Genomic DNA, 23,371 nt, shown 5'->3' on the forward strand with positions numbered 1-23,371 from the left:
ACAGAGCAGAGCCATGACAAACACTGCCGTGTCAGAGAGAGCAGGAACATGCCAGCACTAACATCTCCCTCTCTCTAAAGCAGTGCTATGTGGGAAATCTCATATGAATATGATCCCGCACACAGTCTGGATAAATAAGATCCAAATGCCCTCTCCAAAAAGTCATAAAAGTTTTGGAAGTAYTGAATTGAATTTCACTATTTTATTATTTTAGCTAATGGAAGACGATTAAACTCATACATACACAAACACACACTGAACATTTAGACGKTGTCYGTCCAAGAGTGACTTCACAGAAAGCAGTTAAATCCGTCCACTGACCTTGCTTCCCCTTCCCCCACAAAAAAAACMMMAAWWAAAAAAGCTCTAGCTAASGTTCTGGCGAGCGCCCTGCATTTTCTAGCCAGCCACTCACATCCTGAGAAGGAAAAGGAAAAAGAAGGGCTGAAAAGCCAAGATTGAAAACAGATAKAGAGCTTGGACCCTCAAAGAAAGGCAGCAGCCGTTCTCTTTTCTCGCTCTTTATCGGAATGAAATAATATTGACTTTCAAGGCAATAATAGACTTCCGCCAGTGGATAAGATATTTATTTTGTATTGATTTGTTTGTCCTTTTGTGGTAAGAACGGACATAGCAATTCTAGCCAGAATGCTGTCCTGTTCAAGGAGGAGGAACTGTTTACCCTAATGGCTTCAAGAGAATTGTTGTGTATTGTTTACTTCCCATACACCCACTCTCCTAAAGCATGCGCCAGACTGAAGGTTTCCACCCATATATCCCCGCAAATTGAAGGAGCTCACTCAACATCAAAATCAAGGACTTCTCTCCAACTCAGAAAGGATACGGATATCTTACTAGTCAACAGACAAGACGGGGTGGTGAAAAATGTGGAGAGGAACTCTCCCAAGGTAAGTGACGACCATATCGTCCTTATCATCTTTCTTCTTCCCAACTCTTATTCTAACACACAAAAAGGAGGGTTTCAAGGCTGCGTCTCTCTGTCTGCAACCAGCCCGGACTATTTCACAACTGCCAACCCACACTTTTGGATGTGAGACAGTACTGGTTTCTCTGCTCTCAGGCATTATAAAATCCCCAACTTGGTGATGGGTGACAAAGCTATCCACATCCTGATGGGTCTCTCTTGTGGTATTGTCAGAGTGAACGACGCAAACTGATGTTTTTCCGAATAGCTTGTCTCTCAGTGCAGCTGGTATGCRTATCCCCTTGCTGTGCATTCCTTCCCCTCAGGCAAGGCAGCTAAATGATAACAAKAGGGTTTTAACCAAATAGTACTTCCAGACATGTAAGGATACTCAAAATACTTCCGTTCTATTGACAAGAGGGTCAAACTTGTTCCCAAGATAGATGAAAACAAAACAGCATATAACATGGGTTGAGAGCCACGGCGGCCACACACGTCTGTCTATCTGTTGAAAGATTTACTGACCCTCTATGGATATCACTCATCTCCTTCAACGGGGGCTGTTCGACATGAACACTTGTTTGGTTTTCAGTTCAGTGGCACAATGGTCAAAGAACACATGGACATAGTGTGTTACCATACTGTTGCATAGTGTACCATAAGCCACACAGCTCATTATATATTGACTATTCAACTGCGGTTTCAGTAGCATCCCGTGCCAACATTATATGATTCTGTACGTTTGAGTCAACACTGCTGTGTGCTGCCGTGCTTCTTGCACACTTACCAAAGAATGAAGACATGAGAAAAGGCATGCGTGGAATGTCACTACAGATACACAATTCACCCGAAAGCAACAAAAAAAGAAGAAAACGAACCCACTACTGTAGCTGTGATTAAAAACAGCTYGTCTAGATCACGTGGTGCAAAAAGACACCAAATTGCAATAGCAGATTGTGCAGTGTAGAGTTTCATGCCCATACACCCTTCCATTTTTACTAGACACTTACTTTCCATCACAGGATGTACTGACCTCAATGGTGTAAAAGTAATACAACAAGACTTCTCAACTAAAAACAATGGCCTAAAATACTCTTCTACCCCAGAACTGGGTACTGCTCTATACCCTGTAACTGGATTACTCTATAACCACCACCTACCCCTCCCTTCAATCCAGACAATGTATGGAACATGTGTTAAATTGATTACGGCCTTGTTTTGGTCACAGATGAACATTTGCTTAGTACTGAAAACGACAAAAATGTCTATCAATATACTGCTGCGGGGTCGTTTATGTAACATCTAGTCAGGCCAAACTCGCAAGGATGACAGCTTATTGACGTGTATTTGAAACGGTGAAAYGATGGCCTCTGTGTGATTTCATTTCCATTGCATTTTGCTATAGCGGCTACTCGAGCGCCTATTACCATGTAATAGGCCTGCGATGAGCTAGGAGGAGCTTGTGTTTAATTTAGTACATATTTTTTAAATAAAAATATGCCATACCCAATGAGAAGGTTGAAAATGTACCAGTCATGGAGGCGTTGACGGTGCTATATCGGAAATCGGATACAGACGCGTAGGCCATATGAGGTCCAGTTTGTTTTGCAGCCTTTCTGATTGGTGGGAAACACATGGCATGCAGTGCGGCTATGGTAGGGTGCATCTGTGTTCACAGGCTGGTTGCGTCTGGTGTGTCAGTCACTCGCCCCCACACAAGGGAGGCCAGTGTTCCTCATCACAGAGACACTGTGATGGCCAGGTTCTGCCTCCCTCACAAGGATAAGAAAGCAGCTGGCTTCTTTAGCTCAGCGCAGAGGGTTTCGTAAACACCATGCTCCAGACTATAACCGATTGAACTGATGAGGTGATGCCCAGTTCAGTTCCGTTGGGAATTCAGTCTTATCCCGAATTTGCCTAGACCTCTAGATAAAGTATCTCTCACTTACTCAGCGGTACCTCCCTGGTGAGGAGGTAGTATGAGTGTGAAATGAGTTTGKGTGTGTTCATGTAAACAGCCTTTATTTGATCTGAGGTCAGGTCACACAGAGACAGTTTATTTTGTTTKATTAGACATTTTGACTCACAGCCAGCCCCTCTTGGGCAGCGGCCAACTAACAGTATAGGACCTGGGCCAATGTGCTTACTATTGATGCTTTTCAGAAAGAGTTCATTTGCAAACCTTTGCCAGAGAGAGGTTTTGGTTTCTGGCAAATAATGTTTGTTTTAATTCCTCAAAGAGCACGAGTCCCGAGAGGATGCTTGATTAGAAAAGAGCTGCTTATCTCAACAAGGTATTTTGATCGCATTGGCTCTCTGGCTTTCTGTGGAAAATCCCCCCTATCTTTGGGGCTCTTTCCCAACAGCTCCCTCTATGTGGCCTCCTCCCCTTAACCACTCTTCCTCTACCTCTTGATATTTTCCCCTGAAAACACATTGCTTCTTTCAGATGGAATTTCCTTATACTTGGCCTGCATGGTCTAGTCATTAAATCCATGCCATATTCCGTTTGCTTCCAGAGGGAACACGAAATTGAAATGATCAGGTAGCTAGAGCAATTCTTTTTAATTCTGTCTAAAAATGCCTGGGGTCTGTTCATTGAGTTGTTCATTCCCCAGAGAAAAAGGCAGTGTGATTAATGAAAGGATGGGRGGGGAGTCTGTTTTTAGCTCTAGTAAAACCAGGGAGAGAGAGAAAGAGAGGCTAACATGGCAGTCACATCTCAGTGAGGTTCTGTCTGTCTGCACCTCTTGCCTGCGAGTTGCCACCAATGCCCCGTCTGTACTCTCACTTTCAGACATAGCTGGGAAGGACATTAACTTCACTTGCTGAGGATCACTATAGCTGGCTGAAGGGTCTTGTAGCAGAGAGCTATGCTTTTGATTCATGGTACCAGACAGACAGCAGAGCAGTGTCCTGCTGCCTCTTTGTCCTGCAGCCAGTGGTCTGAGACAACCAATGATGTTCGACTCCGAATGTCAATTGCTTTGACAACATGACATTACTATGACTGAATGGAAAAGATGAATCATAAGAGACCATGACTCAGATTGTACGAACAAAATTGCTCTCAATAGGTTAATACAAACATTTGATAAAAGTGCAGAGGAAGAAAGACCTGCTGGTTGGTGTRGTGAATTCCAGAAGCAGTATGTCATACATTTTGGGAACCCCCAGCTGTGACATCTCTATTTTGACTGTGAGCTCAGCCTGGCCTCAAAGAGTAGAAGAAACATAGTAAATGTAGTGGTGTGTATCCATACATGCCAAGGGAAGCCAGGCTTCCCCCAAATATTGACAAAGAAACAAAACAAAATATTTAGTCTCTCTCCGTTTCCATAATCTTCCTTAAATTCGCAAGAGCCTGAATCTATCTCACCGGAGAAAGCATCCGAGCAAAACAGCRCCCCTCTGTCTCTGTACCTGTATCTGATGTATCTGATGGTGTCTGGTCATAAAGAGTATGACATTGTTGCCGCCAGTAGCATTTTTTAAATTTAACTAGGCAAGTCAGTTAAGAACAAATTCTTATTTACAATGACGGCCTACTCTGGCCAATCCCAGACGATGCTGGGCTAATTGTGCGCCACAATATGGAACTYCCAATCACGGCCGGATGTGATACAGCCTGGATTCGAACCAGGTACTATAGTAGCACCTCTTGCCCCGAGATGCAGTGCCTTAGACTGCTGCGCCACTCGGGAGCCCAATGCAAGGAAAGCCAGCATGCATTTGGCCTCCCTTGAAAAAAAAGTATAAAATAATAGCTAATCAGTGTTGAGCTAAACTGAGTGAGCTCAACTGTGAATGGTCCTGGTGCACCAAAAAAAAGTGTAAAGGGAAGCCAGTTTGGATTTGACTTCACTCCTATCACATCGCATCAAGTGAAATTCGTCATTGATAGAAACATTCTTGAATTGTTGCATCTCGTTTTTTGTTGTCCTCCGGTGGCTAGCTAGCTAGCTAAAATTGTCCCTTCCCTAAATTAACCATGGATGAAGATAGGGATTTGGACTTGTGGTTTTTCTTAATTCTCCGTACTGGCCAATGATTATAACGGCAACTCTGATCCAACCATAAATTCATACATTGTGCCCCTGGACTGAGAGGATGGAAGTTCAAAATGTATATAGATGTAGAAGGCTAATGTTAACTAGCGTACACACAMAAATCAGAACCATGGAAAGCCACATCATATTTAGTTTGTGTTGATTGAACTAAATTGTTTTTGGTATGCTTTAGTTGTCACTGTATTAGACTAACTATCGGTGATTTTGTGATGCTGAAATGTTTGAAGTTGAAATGGTGCTGGAATAGTGGAGGCAGCTTGTGTTTTCTTTGCGACTTGCGGTAACTCTCCGTGGTTCTAAATAAATAGTTGTTTAGCAGTCTGAAAATGTCGGAAACATTAACTTGCATGACAATGCTGTGGGTCATGTAACCATTTACAATATGCTTATGCTTATGCTTTGTGGATTTCACCGGACAGAGGTTGCTCTCTGGTTTTGTGAGGAAACAAAGGTGTGGTTGAATTTATTCTGCCACTGTGTCTTCTTATTGTCTCGGTCTTAGGCCTATATATCACGGTCGCAAGGCATATGAACTAACAGGTCATAGAGTAAACAACGTAATTATCTGGCTTTTCTGGCTCGGCTTCCCCAGTGATTTTRCCCACGCACCGCTACTGAGTAAATGTAAATCTGTGACAGATGTGTTACATATCTATCGTATGGTTATTTAAGACAAAAATGAAAGAAGGGAGTTTGGGTGGGCGGGCTGGCGGGCGGGCGGGCGGGGAGGGAGGGAGGGAGGATGGGTGGGCGTATACCCAAAGGTTGCGTGTTCGGATCACATCATGGAAAATTTAGCATTTTAGCTAATTAGTAAGTTTGCAACAACTTAGCAGGCTAGCTAACGATTTCTTTAACCCTAACCTTAACTCCTGACCCGAACCTTACCCCTAACCTCAACCCCTAGCCTAGCTAATTTGTAACATACACTCTTAGAAAAAAGGGTTCCAAAGGGATTCTGCGGCTGTCCCCACAGGAGAAACCTTTTTTGGTTCCAGGCAGAACTCTTTTGGGTTCCATGTATAATCCTCTGTGGAAAGGGTTCTACATGGAACCCAAAAGGGTTCTACCTAGAACCAAAATGCTTCTACCTGGAACCAAAAAGGGTTGTTCAAAGGGTTCTCCTATGGGGACAGCCGAAGAACCCTTTTTGGTTCTAGATACAATACAACTTTTTTTTCCTAAGCGTGTATCATACAAAATGGATGATGGACATCCCCAAATTAAATCATACCATACGAAACATATCATACTAAATGGATGGAGACAGATTTACACTTACTATGTTACAGCTACCCSTGATTGATGAGCTTCCATTTCACAGACCTTACTTACTTGAGTTGACATGCTCTGTGCACTCCCAGTACACCCACTCATTCCTGTCCCAGTGTCCTTGCCATCTTTGTGCTCTCCACTCTTTGATTTGAGCCTAATTGTTTCCAGACACGGCAAGTCCTCCATGCTTACAATCCCTCTAAAAACATCACATACATAGTATTTAAAGGCCTCTCTCTACACAGTACTCCTTTACGGACTCCTTCACCATTCAATGTTTATTTTCCAGAGTGTTATCAATTCACACTGGCACTATGGAGTTGGGCTTGGCAAAGTCTCTGCCTTTGGTGGCCATCTTTGCAGGTAAGAAAAAGCTAAATGGGTTTTTACACTGTAGTTGGATCGTAAATTGGTCAAGACTGTACATTTGTAACGTGTTCGCGTTGTTCATCTCATTATGTTTGAACCCCAGGAAGAGTAGCCACTGCCTCGGCAGCAGCTAATTGGGGATCCTAATAAATACTAAATACATTTCCCAGTGCTGCTGCAGTTTTGTCCAGAGGGCTTCAGTCTGGAGCTCAGCCCCAGTGAGAAGGAGGTCACACTGAGCACCAACTCCTCCTTCACGGTGGTCTGTTCTGGTTGGAGCAAGGTGACCTGGAAGTCTCCCCACGACCCCAGCCTGGAGGGAGTGGCTGTGGAGGACAGGGGAACAACCAGTGTGCTGGTCCTCCACAACGTCACCTGGAGGCACTCTGGGAACTATATCTGTGAAGAGCCCTCTACAGAGGAGGCCAAGGACATATCGGTGTTTGTACCAGGTGAGACCAAACAGCCTCTATGAACCTTCTATTTTCTTTTTCACGCATTTGTGTTTTATTTTATTGGATAGGACAGAGGTAGAGAGGAAAGATAGAGGAGAGAGTGTGCTGAAATAGCAGTGGGCCGGATTCGACCCATGCTGCAGCGATACGTGATCTGGAGGCAGTGGCTTAGACCACTAGACCATCCTAGASCACTAGACCTTCTATTTTAGGAGGACTAGGGAGGGACAAACTGTTACAATTCAAAGCTAATACAAATTAGTGCTCGTTTCACAATAGACACCACCCTCTACCGTTTGAATACAATGTCCCCGTGTCTCTAAAGGCTATTTTAGAAATTTCATTGTTTTTACTTCCCTTTTTACTTCCCCAGACCCGGAGGAATGGTTTCTTCCCCTGCAGCAAGCAGTAGTGATGAAGGAGGGAGAGGAAGGTACCATTCCCTGCGTGGTGACTGACCCTGGCATTAACGTGACCCTGTACGAGAGGGCCAGCAAGGCCCCTGTGGAGGGAACATACCACCCCAGTAAAGGGTTCACCGCCATCCTGAAAGATAGCTCCTACATCTGCCGAGGTGCCATGAACGGAGAGGAGAAGGCGTCCCAGGTGTATTATGTCTACAGCATTGTGGGTAAGGCTCCGTGTCAACCCTCAAAGTGAAACTTAAACCAAAATTTAAAAAAAAATGTCTCAACGCACAATCTTCAAATATTCTTTAAAAAGCTGTWAACTGCTTATTGAAGACCAGGCTGCAGGAAGGTCGGACCTGTTATAATGTCCTCTTCCGGTTTRTTCTTTCCAGTCCCCAAATCCATGAACGCCTTCATGACACTCTCAAAGACTGTGCTGAAACAAGGCGAGGCTTTAATGGTTAATTGTACTGTAGAAGAAGCAGAGATGGTTTACTTCGAATGGGATTTTCCTCGCAAAGAGGTGAGTGGACAATGTGTGACCTATATTAACAAGCATAATCATCTCTTTTGTTGACAATTAGGTTGTCGCTATGCTGTTCCTACTTCTGTTATATTTTTGTTTCCATCTGAAGACAATTGAGCCACTGACAGACTTTCTATCGGAGATTAGAATCCGCTCCTTCTTGAACATCTCCAGTGTTACTCTGGAGGACTCTGGCCAGTACATCTGTCGAGTGCAGGACTCTTTTGCCGGAAAGTCAGCCATGGATAATCTCACTGTCACTGTTCTGGGTGAGCAAACACCCTCAAAGCTTTTCCAAACTCACGACAACATAAGCTGAGTAACTTTTCATGAAATCGAATGAAAAGGTGGAAATACTATGCACAATGTAACGGGACCTCAATGGGCTTTGTGTGTGTGTCTGCTTTGGAAAGTATCTAACTGATTGATGTTCTTGCCATGCATCTATAAGGTAGTGATCTTCTATTCAAATGTCATTTTACAGAACGGGGCTTTGTGGATCTGGAACCCTCCATCAACACCAATGTCTCAGCGCTCCAGTATCAGAGCGTTGAGCTCACAGTGCAGGTTGAAGCGTATCCCAAACCTCAGGTGCTCTGGACCAGAGACAACACCACCCTTACTGGGGAAACTGTATCCATGGACACCAGACAGGTGCACGAGACCAGGTACCCATCATACATGATCATGAACAGCCCAACAAAGAAAACTATTATTACGGTGACAATGAAATTGAGAATCGGTACATAAGCCCCGTGATGTTGATTGTGTTCTGTTTGACCTTTGACCTTAAGTTACCTCAGTACTCTGACCTTGGTAAGGGTCAGGATGGAACAGAGGGGCCTCTACACTGTCCAGGTGGCCAATGAAGATGACGTCAAGGAGATAACCTTTGATCTTCAAGTCACGTGTAAGATACACGCCTGAATCATTATCAACTCTGGACAGACATGTCTACATTAGATGGGATCATTATTCAGCCATTTTTCTTTACTGAGTTATCATGTTTGAATTTAAAGGATGTTGAACAGTTTCTTCTATTGATTAAACAATCAACTACACTGAACAAAAAATGTAAACACAACATGCAACAATTTCCAAGATTTTATTGAGTTAAAGTTCATATAATTTAAATAAATTAACTACGCCCTAATCCATGGATTTCACATGATTGGGAATACAGATATGCATATGTTGGTCACAGATACCTTAAAAGAAAATGCAGGGACGTGGATCAGAAAACCAGTCAGTATCTGGTGTGACAACCACTTGCCTCATGCAGCGAGCCACATCTCYTTCACATAGAGTCCCGCTACTCTTCAATGGCTGTGCGAAGTTGCTGGATATTGGATGAGAACTGGAACACGCTGTCATACACATTGATCCAGAGCATCCCAAACATGCTCAACGGGGGACATGCCTGGTGAGTATGCAGGCCATGGAAGAACTGGGATATTTTCAKCTTCCAGGAATTATGTACAGATSCCTGCGACATGGAGCCGTGCATTATCATGCTGAAACATGAGGTGACGGCGGATGAATGGCACGACAATGGGTCTCAGGAACTTTTCACGGTATCTCTGTGCATTCAAATTGCCATCGATAAAATGCAATTGTGTTCATTGTCCGTAGCTTATGCCTACCCATACCATAACCCCACCGCCACTATGGGGCACTCTGCTCACAACGTTGACATCATTAAACCGCTCGCCCACATGACGTGTAAAGAGCACACTTCTCCAGTGTACAAGTGGCCATCAAAGGTGAGCATTTGCCAACTGAAGTCGGTTACGAACTGCAGTCAGGTCAAGACCCTAATGAGGACGGCAAGCATGCAGATGAGCTTCCTTGAGACGGTTTCTGACCGTTTGTCCAAAAATTATTTGGATGTGCAAACCCACAGTTTCATCAGCTGTCCGGGTGGCTGGTCTCAGACGATCCCGCAGGTGAAGAAGTCAGATGTTTAGGTCCTGGGCTGGCGTGGTTACACGTGGTCTAGGGCTGTGAGGCCAAATTCTCTAAAATGATGTTGGAGGTGGCTTACAGAAGAGACATTAACATTCAATTATCTGGCAACAGCTCTGGTGGACATTCCTGCAGTCAGCATGCCAATTGCAAAAAGTTGAGACATCTGTGGTATTATGTTGTGTTGTGTGACAAAACTGCACATTTTAGAGTGGCCTTTTATTATCCCCAGCACAATGTTCTTGATATGCCACACCTGTCAGGTGGATGAATTATCTTGGCAAAGGAAAAATGCTCACTAACAGGGATGTAAACAAATTTGTGCAAAGAAATTGAGAGAAATAAGCTTTTTGTGCATATGGAACATTTCAGTGATCTTTTATTTCAGCTCATGAAACATGGGACCAACACTTTACATGTTGCGTTTATATTTTTGTTCAGTGTATCTATATTTCATTACCTTTCACTGTCTCATTGGATATTTCCACTCCCTGCAGCTTCCCCGAAGATAATAGATTTGTCTGACCAGCATATGGACCAGGGCCACGGTGTGCTCTGTGTCACAGAGGGGGTCCCCACACCCACCATTCACTGGTACAGCTGTGAAAGCATTGGAAAGTAAGGGAACAGACCCCTGGAAATACTGACCAACACAATGAAGCATATTCAGGCTATTCAGTTTTGACTTTCACTCTCAATCTGTAGAGGGCAGTGTTACAAAAGGGTCACACATTGTAATTAAACAATTGAGTGATATTTGTTAGACCTGTTGCTTATTTTGGACTCTCAATAGTCTATAGCTGTTKTTTTTTTCAGTCACCCCATATCTCGCTCAGACAGAAAGTCTCACGGACTGAACAAGCATATTTTCTATCACCATCGAAGCTAATTATGACATCTTCACCCAGATGCAGTAATAAGACCACAGCATGGAAGTCTCTGTCGGCTGACCARGAGAACGTCAGCATCCAGATGAACGTGAGCTACATCGAGGCCTCAGGGGTCAACCACGTCCGCAGCCTTTTGACCTTCCAGACCATGGGGGGTATYACATCAGTACGCTGTGAAGCCCGCAATGAGAGAGGGCGCAGGGCCTGGGACATCAAACTGGTCTCGAACTGTAAGCATTTCATGCAAATAAGCGAGAAGTATTTACATATATGCAAATAAGCTATAAGTAGTTACAGTAACTCTCATTTAAAATATTTAATTTAAAATGGAAACAATTTGATTACTTTTGATATACTGATAAAAACTCTTTCAAATCACAATCTATTTCAAGTGCATTGATCAAAAGCCTCAATACACTTTACAGACATATTTATAAAAAATAAAAGCATAGAAATGTATTAGTCTTTGGCTTTGACTAACAGAGTATGAATGAAGGAACACTGAGGTTGTCCTCTTGTATGAGCCCCTTCTCTGTGTGTGTGTATCTGCAGCTCTTTTCTCCCAGGTGGCTGTCTTGGCTGCAGTGTTAGCCCTGGTGGTCATTGCCGTCATCTTCCTCGTCATCCTCATCGCCCTTTGGAGAAAGGTGAGCCCCGCCAAAAACAGAAACCCATCTCCTTCCCATCACATTTGTCTTGAGAGTGATGCTACTGTTGAAAGATGAGACCGTAAAATTAGCGAAGACTGCAATAATTGACTGGAGCCTGGCCAGTAGGTCTGAAATCATGTGGAACTGCCACTTTAGTCACAGCCTTGCCTGGCATAACAAACTTTCTGTTGATTCTATGTATTTATGTATTTTTGTGGAAGCAGCAGCACTCTTTCATTGTCCAAGACAAATTTCCCCTCGGGGACAATGACGTATTATACTGCTTATAAACTGGGTGGTTCGAGCCCTGAATGCTGATTGGCTGACAGCCATCAGCCATCGGTATATCAGACCGTATACCACGGGTATGATAAAACATTTATTTTTTACTGCTCTAATTACGTTGGTAACCAGTTTAAAATAGCAATAAGGCACCTCAGGGATTCGTGCTATATGGCCAATTTTTCACGACTAAGGGCTGTGTCCAGGCACTCCGCGATGCGTCGTACATAAGAACAGCCCTTAGCTGTGGTATATTGGCCATATACCACACCCCCTCGACGCCKTATTACTTAAATATATGATATATAAAACTCTGACAGCCTTTTGTATCTGCCTTTAGAAGCCCCGGTATGAGATCCGTTGGAAGGTGATCGAGTCAGTGAGCTCAGATGGCCATAAGTACACCTACATGGACCCCATGCACCTGCCATATGACTGTGTATGGGAGGTGCCCCGGGACAGCCTGGTCCTGGGTGAGCGACTATTATATTACAGGGAATGTTTTAGTATAATTGTGTGAATACTGTAGCCTATTTATGAATCATGATGTATTGATATATTTGACATTAGCTAAGCTAACAGTACACCTCATTTTCTGTCATACCAGGTCACACTCTGGGTTCYGGAGCATTTGGGAGGGTCGTGGAGGCCACAGCCTATGGCCTTGGTCACGCTCAGTCCACCACCAAAGTGGCTGTGAAGATGCTCAAATGTGAGTGCTTTATGCTTTACTAATACCAACAACTTGACACTTCCTCCATTTTACACACAAACCACTGACCTCGTTACTCATTCTACCATGGGAAAGTATTGCAACGCTGCATGTTCTGCTATTGTTTTGACGGACAGCCACAGCAAGGACAAGTGAGACTCAGGCTCTGATATCTGAGCTGAAGATAATGAGTCACCTTGGGCCCCATCTAAACATCGTCAACCTACTGGGGGCTTGTACGAAACGAGGTGGGAACTGGAAAGCATACAACTGCTTATAGACGTAACATGTTCTGATAYGTTAGTCAAAGTGTGTGTTAACAACTGCCCACTTTTCTCTGTCCTGAAGGTCCTATCTACCTCATAACTGAGTACTGTTGCTATGGTGACCTGGTTGACTACCTTCACCGCAACAAGCACAACTTCCTGCAGTACTACGCAGACAARAACCGCAGGGATGCTGATATGTGCAGGAACAGCACAGAGAGTCCAGTCCAAATCCAAGGAAAAAGGCAAGACTGATGCCTTCCGAAGTACACACTACTGACTTTTACATTGCAAAATCACCCATCAGCATTCAATGTTTAGTTGCATTGGAAAATGGATTCAGAGGCCTATGCTTTCTGTAAGTCAAAGATGTACTATCACTTATTGTAACAAATTGTGCCCTTGGGTTTTGACAGTGAGAGYGATGGGGGTTACATGGACATGACCAAGGAAGATTCTTTAAATTATGTCCCAATGCAAGAGCTGAGTGACAACATCAAGTATACAGACATCGAGCCTTCAGCCAATGAGACACCCTACCATCAGGACAACAACTACCAAGGACAAGGTACATTTTTGTACACATTATCCACTGGGCACACACTGGTTGAATCAACATTGTTTTCACGTCGTTTCAACTAAATGACGTTGAACCAATGTGGAATAGACGTTGAATTGACGCCTGTGCCCAGTGGCTACTTTCTTTTTCAGTGGTTGGAACCAGTTCAGGGACCAGAACCGAAAACCAGAAAAATAACTTTACAACAAAAATAAATAASTACAAGGAACAGAATCAGAACCRGGAACGAAAGTGATCTATACTTTCCTCGAACAGAAATGTTATTTTAAAAACATGGAACCGGTTAATAACGTTATTTAATGTTCTGGCCATTTCTTCCAGTCCCATAAAAAACGCAACGAAGCGCCTATTCAAAGCCCTCTGTCAATCAGAAACTTCTTCCAGTGTCTTTGCCAGTATGTGTTCATTTAGGCTACCTGTCCCCCATCCCCCTCCAAGCATTGTCTAGTAGCCTACTGACGTAAGTATGATTCAGAAGTTAGGGAGAGAGATTTTTTATTAGAGGAGAATGGATTCACTTTTTCAATGCTAGTTAGGGATTCTATAGTTATCACATTTCACATGGGATGTATTAACTACAAAAAGGTAAGACGTGCTTTTAATCCAGGTGCCGCTCTCCACACRCAAGCTTGTTAGCTAGCTCTGGTCCAACATTACACCAACTCTGAAGTTCAAAGACATTCAAAGTTCCTCTATAAAAGCCGATCCTCCAGGTATGATTCTGTGGGCCTAATTCAGATAATGCATGTCATCACAAGACGCCCAGCACTTCAAGCCAAGCCTCCTCCTCCTTCACCCTCTCTTGCACTCTCCACACCAGTAAAATTTCAGTTGCACCTCGTGCCCTACAMTTGTCTTTCTACCACAGCATGTAAACAACTCACTGAGCTATAGTTTTCCTGCTCCATAGCAAGCTGCTCTATCCGCAGTGCATGATTGGTGAGGTAATTTAATGTCGAGCTAATTGTTTAAAAAGTATGATTTCARAGGTTTAAAAATGAACAGAAAAGAACGATATGAACCGGTACTTTTTGGGAGGTTTGAACTGGTTCAGAACTTTATTTTGCTGGTTGGAGCAGTGGAACGGAATAAAATAAATAATGGTTCTGTTCAAAATGAACCGATTGGAAATGTATTTCYGTTCCAACCCCTGCTTTCTACAAAGAAATGTGTGTTTTATGGCACCTTATTCCCTATATAGTGCACAAATGTTGACCAGAGGTCTATGGGCCCTGGTCAAAAGTAGTGCACTATATAGGGAATAGGGTGCCATTTCAGACACAGGCATACACTTTTTAATTGGTTTAAGCAATATACATACTAAAAGGCATAAAAGACTTCATAAAACCAATATTTTATTTGATGAAAACTTGGTTGTTCATCATGTATTATGGTAAGCAGCAGCAAACAATGGTCATCCTCACGCTACTTTAGTGTGTTGAAGACATTTCAACATCCCGGTCCGGGCAGATGGTGAGCAGACAARCAGACCCCTGATGTTGAAATACTACCGGAGAGACCAAAATAGGGAAGCCTTTCTCTCCGCTTAGAGTTTTGACACGCAAGCATCTTTCAGAAAAAGATATATGTTTCAACCTCTTGTGTAACCAGACAATGCCTTTTAACACTGTTCTTTTGAAGAAACACCGTCAGTTGATAATTTGTTTGCACGGTCTGGCTCAAAGTTTCTGACAACTTTATGTTCTCTTTTCATGTTGCTCAGGCCAAGAGAGAGCAGACRTCGCGTTGTCTATCAGTGACTCCCCAATTCTGAGCTACACAGATCTGGTGGGCTTTAGCTACCAAGTGGCTAACGGCATGGACTTTCTGGCATCCAAGAATGTATGACTATGGAAGAGCTTSATAACACATCCTTATTCATATCATTACATTTCTTGCCATGTCACATCAAACGTTCATTGATTCTGGAGAACATGTGTAAATGACCTTACTGAACCCACAGGAACTTCAATAATAGTCTATACTGTTGGCCCTGTCCTCACAGTGTGTTCATCGTGACCTGGCTGCCAGAAACGTTCTCATCTGCGAGGGAAAGCTGGTGAAGATCTGTGACTTTGGCCTGGCCCGTGACGTCATGAACGACTCCAACTACATAGCCAAAGGCAACGTGAGTTCATTTGTTTCGTTTTTTTTTTTTGTTGACGTTGTGTATTTGTTTACAGGCCATTGGAAGATGTGCAGTAAGCAAAGGAGGGGAAGAAACAACCACACAGCCATTCTGTTCGGAGATGAAAGTGATTGAAACTGAAAGACAATTGCTTTTAGAAGGAACTTCCAGAGATGTGGGTTAATATGACCTACTTATGCAAACTATCTGCCCGACAACACTGTAATGTTAAATGGTTTTCGCTCTTTTTCCCCCCTAACAGACTGCTGTATTGCTGGTTAATTCTRTACATCCTGAGAGTAAAATATGTTTCAGGTTAAAAAGATGGCGCAGGCGCCATTTTCAGGGGTTTTAAATGCTAAAAGTTCCTAGTAGGGTGAAGTTGTTTTTGCCAGAAATGCGGTTGAGTTATTGGATATCTGGGCTGCAGACTCTTTCCACTGAGGTTTTCTTGGCTTTTGGCTTTTTTGGTCTTCGATCAGAAGAGGATGTGAAACAGCTTTCCAAAAGTCATTATGCCATAGATGGTACAGGACTTCGGTCAGAATACCAAAACAATGTCAATTTTCTTCACTGTCCCAAAAGCAGAAGGCAATTTTCCATAATTACATCTGTAACTCTGTATCGCAACTGTCAGTACCTAAAATGGACTACCTACAGTATGTCTCTGATATTATAGACATTCCTGCCACTGAAGTGGATGGCTCCAGAGAGTATCTTCCAGAACCTCTACACAACCTTGAGCGATGTTTGGTCTTTTGGCATTCTGCTTTCAGAGATCTTTACTCTAGGTAAATACAAAAGTCTCTGCATAGAACARATGTGTTTTGATTCTTTACTTGTTATTGCAACTAGAGATAATATCTATGAATGTATGTCTTGATATTAGTTACAGTGCATTCGGAAAGTATTCAGACACCCTTGAATTTTTCCACATTTAGTTACGTTACAGCCTTATTCTAAAATGAATGAAATATTTTTTAATCTACACAAAATACTACATAATGATGAAGCAAAAACAGGTTTTTACACATTTTTGCAAATTTATCACAAATAAAAAACTGAAATATCACATTTACATAAGTATTCAGATTCTTTACTCAGTACTTTGTTGAAACACCTTTGGCAGCGATTACAGCCTCAAGTCTTCTTGGATATGATGCTACAAGCTTGGCACATCTGTATTTGGCGAGTTTCTCCCAATCTTCTCTGCAGATCCTCTCAAGCTCTGTCAGGTTGAATGGGGAGCGTCGCTGCATAGCTATTTTCAGGTCTCTCCAGAGATGTTCGATCGGGTTCAAGTCCGGRCTCTGGCTGGGCCACACAAGGATATTCAGAGATTTGTCCCAAAGCCACTCCTGTGTTGTCTTGGCTGAATGCTTAGGGTCATTGGAAGGTAAAACTTCTCCACAGCTTGAGATCCTGAGCACTCCGGAGCAGGTTTCCAAAAAGGATCTCTCTGTACTTTGCTCCATTCATCTTTCCCTCGATCCTGACTAGTCTCCCAGTCCCTGCCGCTGAAAAATATCCCCACAGCATGATGCTGCCACCACCATGCGTTGCCTTAGGGATGGTGCCAGGTTTCCTCCAGACATGACACTTGGCATTCAGGCCAAACAGTTCAATATTGGTTTCATCAGACCAGAGAATCTTGTTTCTCATGGTCTGACAGTCCTTTATGTGCCTTTYGGCAAACTCCAAGCAGGCTGTCATGTTCCTTTTACTGAGGAGTGGCTTCCGCCTGGCCACTCTTCCATAAAGGCCTGATTGGTGGAGTGCTGCAGAGATGGTTGTCCTTCTGGAAGGTTCTCCCATCTCCACAGAGGAACTCTGGAGCTCTGTCAGAGTGACCATCGGGTTCTTGGTCACCTCTCTGACCAAATCCCTTCTCCCCCGATTGCTCAGTTTGGCCGGGCAGCCAGCTCTCGGAAGAGTCTTGGTGGTTTCAAATTTTTCCATTTAAGAATGATGGTGGCCACTGTGTTCTTGGGGAGCTTCAATGCTGCAGAAAAGTTTTGGTACCCTTCCCCAGATACAATCCTGTCTCGGAGCTCTACGGACAATTCCTTTGACCTCATGGCTTGGTTTTTGCTCTGACATGCACTGTCAACTTTAGGACATTATATAAACAGGTGTGTGCCTTTCCGAATCATGTCCAATCAATTGAATTTTAGTCAAGTTGTAGAAACATCTCAAGGATGATCAATGGAAACAGGATGCATCTGAGCTCAATTTCGAGTGTCATAGCAAAGGTTCTGGATACTTATGTAAATAAGGTATTTCTGTTTTTTATTTCTAAAAACCTGTTTTCACTTTGTCATTATGGAGGATTGTGTGTAGATTGATGAGGGGGGGAAAAAGTAGTTATCAATTTTAGAATAAGGCTGTAACGTAAGAACATTTGGAAAAAGTCAAGGGGTCGGAATACTTCCCGAATCCACTGTATACACCTTGTTTCGGCCTAACTTCAGGAGGAACGCCCTATCCTGACATTCCCATGAATGAACAGTTCTACACTGCCTTGAAGAGAGGCTACAGGATGCCTAAACCCGCTYATGCTACAGACGAGATGTAAGGCCTCATCTGTCTCTCTTTGTCTGTAGGAGTTKTGTGGTTATAAGTAAAATAACTACTGCATGCATGGGACAAGGTGAAATTCACTCTGAATATTTTTTTTTATTTCAGCTATGACGTCATGTGCAAGTGTTGGGATGAGCAATTCAAGAAGAGGCCACTGTTCTCCTCTCTGGTTAATTTGATGGGAAACCTGCTGACTGATGCTTACAAAAAGGTATAGAGAACTAGAATAATTCTCAACACTATGGCTATTTTGATTGCTCATGTATTAATAACTCCATATCATTTCCAAACCACCCCAGAAATACACCCAGGTGAATGAGAGCTTTCTGAAGARCGASCACCAYGCTGCAATCAGGTCCAAACCCATAYCAGCAGGGAACCCAGCTGTGTMTTCRGRTGACCACTCCTCAGGGGATCGAGCGGGTCAGGAGACAGGGGAGATAGAGGAGACTGGGAAGGAGGCTGGCCCCTCCCAGACTGACTACATAATCGCCATCCCAGATATCCATGTAGCCGAAGAGGCAGAAGCAGGTGGTGAGGTGCTGGACACCGCCACACAGAGYACATCAAGGTAACGTAGGATCTTCTYTCCRCAGAATGTGTCTCTTGTCTGTCAAMTCTGTGGCTGTCTGTTYGCCACAGGAAGAGTGTGGCTGCGTGAGTCAGAGGCAGCATTTGAGGACTTCCCAATTCTGCACAATCTTTTCTTATGTTGGGTTTTTGTTTATTGCTTATTGTTATTGACACTCGGTCTTATTGATTTTACTCTGACATTAATAAAGCAGTAATAACGTAAAACCAATCTTTGTTCTGCCTTAGTCCTCCAAGCACAACCGACCAGACTGATACAGCCTCCCTGGATGGACCAGAAGCATCCCTAGARGAACCAGTACCCACAGAGGAAGAGGTGCCTCCCCCCACGCAAGAAGACAAGCTCCCCCAGTCTCCATGTACCCCTGAAGTGGAGGAGAGTTTCCTGTAGCCCCTCATTAGAGAGCTGAAGTTAGAGGTGTCTACTGTATAGGACAATGTGGTACATGTACAATGTGTGTTGTTCGTTAAACACTAATGTTGTAGGCCCTTTTAGGAAACATTATATCGTTATTATTTTTGTATATTGGTAATATACTGTATATCTTTCAGGTACTTTTTCCCTTTTAATGCTACGATTCACAAAAAAAAACATCAGCAGTTTGACAAATGGAAATGGTAATATTATATGCAAATGTAATCAAATTGAAGTTGTCAAACTGTAAAGAAAAGTATATTTGGCATGGGAATACATTTAATTTCAATCATTMAAAAAATTATAATTTAAAGAGAATGTAAGCTTGCAGTAATGCACCTCATATTTGCACTTCTCATTCTCAATTTTAGACAAAATTATGTTTTGAAAAAGCGATTAAATAAATGTAAGCATACATTTTGGGACTTTTAAATGAATGATATGTACCCATTGATTCTTGAAGAATATAACTTAGAAATGCCTGCTTAGCTCAACTGTCATGCCCCATCAGAACCCAAAATATAAGCTTTCTTAMCTCCACTGTTTGTAAWCAATGTGATTGTAAACAAACACTGCCTCGAAACATGGGCCTAAATTCAATCAGATCAAGCATTAACCGGCGATAGCAGACAGCTGCATMGGATGCTTTGGCGGTGTTGGAGGTGGAACTGCGTTGGAGCRGTCAAATCAGTCAGCAGCTGCTCTTGCRATCATTGTAACGAAGCAACACACGCCCCACTCGCGTTAGAAGTGTAGGCTATCTAGAACCTAAAAGGGTTATTTGGCTGTTCCCATAGGAGAACCCTTTGAACAACCCTTTTTTGTCATTCATATTCCATTCACTCAGTTCAACGTAACATCGATAAGTTTAGGCTACTACATGATACTCTAATTTTCCCTATACCCGTCATGAGKWTGCTAAAACCTAGCCTATGAATGAGTTTAAAACATAGGCGCACAGGTCGAGAGAAATTTGAGTAATCAAGGTGACAGACATTGACACATTCAWCCGCCTTGCACAATMTTGCCTGCATCTAGCTGATCTAGGGTGTAATCATTAGTCCAACAGTTGCAAACGAGAGTTTCTACTGGACCAATTCAGTTATGTTTATCCCCGTTTAAGCTTTTTTTTCCAACAGAAAGGGCGGAATGAATACACCCCTGATCACAYTCAAACAGTTCAATTTCATAGCAGCCACATACAAACAGCATGATCCCTTTGATTGTTGTAGAATTCCTTCTTGCATCTACTCCTCTCACCTTTTCCCTTCGCTTGTKKACTTCAGTGCACAACATGATAGCTGTCTGTGACCAGGCGAAAAAAATGCTACACACAGCCTACATCTTTGTCCCCATATTATCTAACGTCAAGTCAACAGAGCTACTAGAACTAATGCGTTAATAAACCCACTACATGGCCGTACAGTGTACAGTTAGCAAGCAGTTTAGCAGTTACATTGGCGGGCCCCGGTGGCAATAAATTCATCAAACCAAATSCTTACCTTGACTTGGAAGAGATCCACTGTTGGATAGCCATAGTCAGCTAGGTAACATAGCATCCATCTCTGTTTGAGCYGGGTGTTTGAGTAGGCTAAACTAGCTAGCTGCATTCMCTAGCTAAGAAAGTGAAAGTGAAAAAAAAACKAAATATAGSTCTCCCTCTCTTTGATCTTCATTTTTGAAGAAATGTATTTGTTCAAAACTGTTCAACTATTGTCTTTCTCTCTCTTTAAGTCAACTACTCACCACGTTTTATGCACTGCAGTGCTAGCTAGCTGTAGCTTATGCTTTCAGTACTAGATTARTTCTCTGATCCTTTGATTGGGTGKACAACATGTCAGTTCATGCTGCAAGAGCTCTGATAGGTTAGAGGRCATCCTCCGGAAGTTGTCATAATTACTGTGTAAGTCTATGGAAGGGGRTGAGAACCATGAGCCTCCTAGGTTTTGTATTGAAGTMAATGTACCCAGAGGAGAATGGACACTAGCTGTCCTCCGGCTACACCCCCCGTGGTGTTAACCTACAGAGTGCTGTTGAGGCTACTGTAGACGTTGATTGCAAAACAGTGTGTTTTAAACAATTGTTTGGTGACGTGAATATATTTAGTATAGTTTTATCTAAAAAGGATAACTTTCTTAATGTTTCACCAAAAAATAATATTCTGAAATTCTCTGAGGATGGTCCTCTGAGGACCCTCCACTGCTTTCCACAGAGGGTTCTACATGAAGCCCAATAGAGTTCTACCAGGAACCAAAAAAGGTTCTACCTGGAACCAAAAAAGGGTTCTCCTATGGGCACAGCTGGAAAAACGCCATATGCAGCAACACTCCCCAATAATGCCAAAACGCTTTTTTTCAGAGAATATATAGAAATCATTTAGCCCAAATTGAAAAATCATTAAATGAAATAGAGGATTCAATTATCCTAATTGAGGTGTAAATTACATCTCAAATTCCAGTGTTCAAACTTGTAAACAATGCTGCATGGGTGTTCTCTTAATGTGACTCYGTGCAGCCAATGGCAATGTCTGCCTTAAGTATAATGCCAGGAGCCGCTTGTGGATTTGACAGCTCTAAAGCGTCCACATATACAGTGCCTTYGGAAAGTATTCAGACACCTTGACTTTTTCCATATTTTGTTATGTTTCAGTCTTCCACAATGGATTAAATAAATAAAAATCTGCAGCAATCTACACACACATCCCCCATAACGACAAAACGAAAACAGGTTTTTAGAATTGTTTTGCACATTTATTAACAAAAAACCTGAAATACCTTATTTACATAAGTATTCAGACTCTATGAAAGACGAAATTGAGCTAAGGTGCATTCTGTTTCCATTGATCATCCTTGAGATGTTTCTACAACTTGATTGGAGTCCACCTGTGGTCAATTCAATTGATTGGACATGATTTGGAAAGACACACACCTGTCTATATAAGGCCCCACAGTTGACAGTGCATGTCAGAGCAAAAACTAAGCCACAAGGTCGAAATAATTGTCCGTAGAGCTTAGAGACAGGATTGTGTCGAGGCACAGATCTGGGGAAGGGTACCAAAACATTTCTGTAGTATTGAAGGTCCCAAAGAACACAGTGGCCTCCATCATTCTGAAATGGAAGACATTTGGAACCACCAAGACACTTCCCAGAGCTGGCTGCCCGGCCAAACTGAGCAATCGAGGGAGACGGACCTTGGCAGGGAGGTGACCAGGAACCCAATGGTCACTCTTACAGAGCTCTAGAGTTYCTCTGTGGAGATGGGAGAACCTTCCAGAAATACAACCATCTCTGCAGCACTCCACCAATCAGGACTTATATGGTAGTGGCCAGACGGAAGCCACTCCTCAGTAAAAGGCACATGACATTCCTTTACTCAGTACTTTGTCGAAGCACCTTTRGCTGCGATTACAACCTCGAGTCTTCTTGGGTATGACGCTACAAGCTTTGCACAMCTGTATTTGGGGAGGTTCTCCAAATCTTCTCTGCAGATCCTCTCAAGCTCTGTCAGGTTCGATGGGGAGCGTYGCTGCACAGCTATTTTTAGGTCTCTCCAGAGATGTTCGATCGGGTTCAAGTCCGGGCTCTGTCTGGGCAACTCAAGAACATTCAGAAACTTGTCCCGAAGCCACTCCTGTGTTGTCTTGGCTGTGTGCTTAGGGTCATTGTCCTGTTGGAAGGTTTGAGGTCCTGAGCACTCTGGATTAGGTTTTGATCAAGGATCACTCTTAACTTTGCTCTGTTCATCTTTCCCTTGATCCTGACTAGTCTCCCAGTGCCTGCCACTGAAAAACATCCCCACAGCACGATGCTGCCACCACCATGCTTCACTGTAGGGATGGTCCCAGGGTTCCTCCGGACGTGACGCTTGTCATTCAGGCCAAATAGTTCAATCTTGGTTTCATCAGACCAGATAATCTTGTTTCTCATGGTCTGAGAGTCATTTAGGTGCCTATAGGCAAACTCCAAGAGGGCTGTTATGTGCCTTTTACTGAGGAGTAGCTTCCGTCTTGCCACTTAAAGGCCTGATTGGTGGAGTGCTGCAGAGATGATTGTCCTTCTGGAAGGTTCTCCCATATCCACAGAGGAACTCTAGAGCACTGTCAGAGTGACCATCGGGTTCTTGGTCACCTCCCTGATGAAGACCTTTCTCCCTCGATTGCTCAGTTTGGCTGGGCGGCCAACTCTAGGAAGAGTCTTGGTGGTTCCAAACTTCTTCCATTTAAGAATGATGTAAGCCACTGTGTTCTTGGTGACCTTCAATGATGCAGACATTTTTTGGTAC

General features: G+C 43.1%; 1 protein-coding gene across 1 annotated transcript; it reads left to right on the forward strand.

The window, feature by feature from the left end:
- The first annotated feature begins 785 nt into the window (after positions 1 to 785).
- On the forward strand, positions 786 to 19,189 carry LOC111950745 (platelet-derived growth factor receptor beta). Its single transcript, XM_023968603.2, has 23 exons — positions 786 to 908; positions 6,560 to 6,633; positions 6,810 to 7,091; positions 7,468 to 7,725; positions 7,897 to 8,027; positions 8,140 to 8,299; positions 8,515 to 8,698; positions 8,825 to 8,940; positions 10,493 to 10,613; positions 10,904 to 11,115; positions 11,438 to 11,532; positions 12,158 to 12,290; positions 12,425 to 12,529; positions 12,667 to 12,777; positions 12,878 to 13,040; positions 13,212 to 13,363; positions 15,099 to 15,217; positions 15,381 to 15,503; positions 16,183 to 16,294; positions 17,975 to 18,074; positions 18,189 to 18,294; positions 18,383 to 18,654; positions 18,903 to 19,189. The coding sequence occupies exons 1-23, from the start codon at positions 886 to 888 to the stop codon at positions 19,063 to 19,065; spliced, it is 3,315 nt and encodes a 1,104-aa protein (XP_023824371.1). The 5' UTR covers positions 786 to 885; the 3' UTR covers positions 19,066 to 19,189.
- The last annotated feature ends 4,182 nt before the right edge of the window (positions 19,190 to 23,371 follow it).

The sequence above is a fragment of the Salvelinus sp. IW2-2015 genome, linkage group LG23 (genome assembly GCF_002910315.2).
Source record: "Salvelinus sp. IW2-2015 linkage group LG23, ASM291031v2, whole genome shotgun sequence".
Classification (NCBI taxonomy): domain Eukaryota; kingdom Metazoa; phylum Chordata; class Actinopteri; order Salmoniformes; family Salmonidae; genus Salvelinus; species Salvelinus sp. IW2-2015.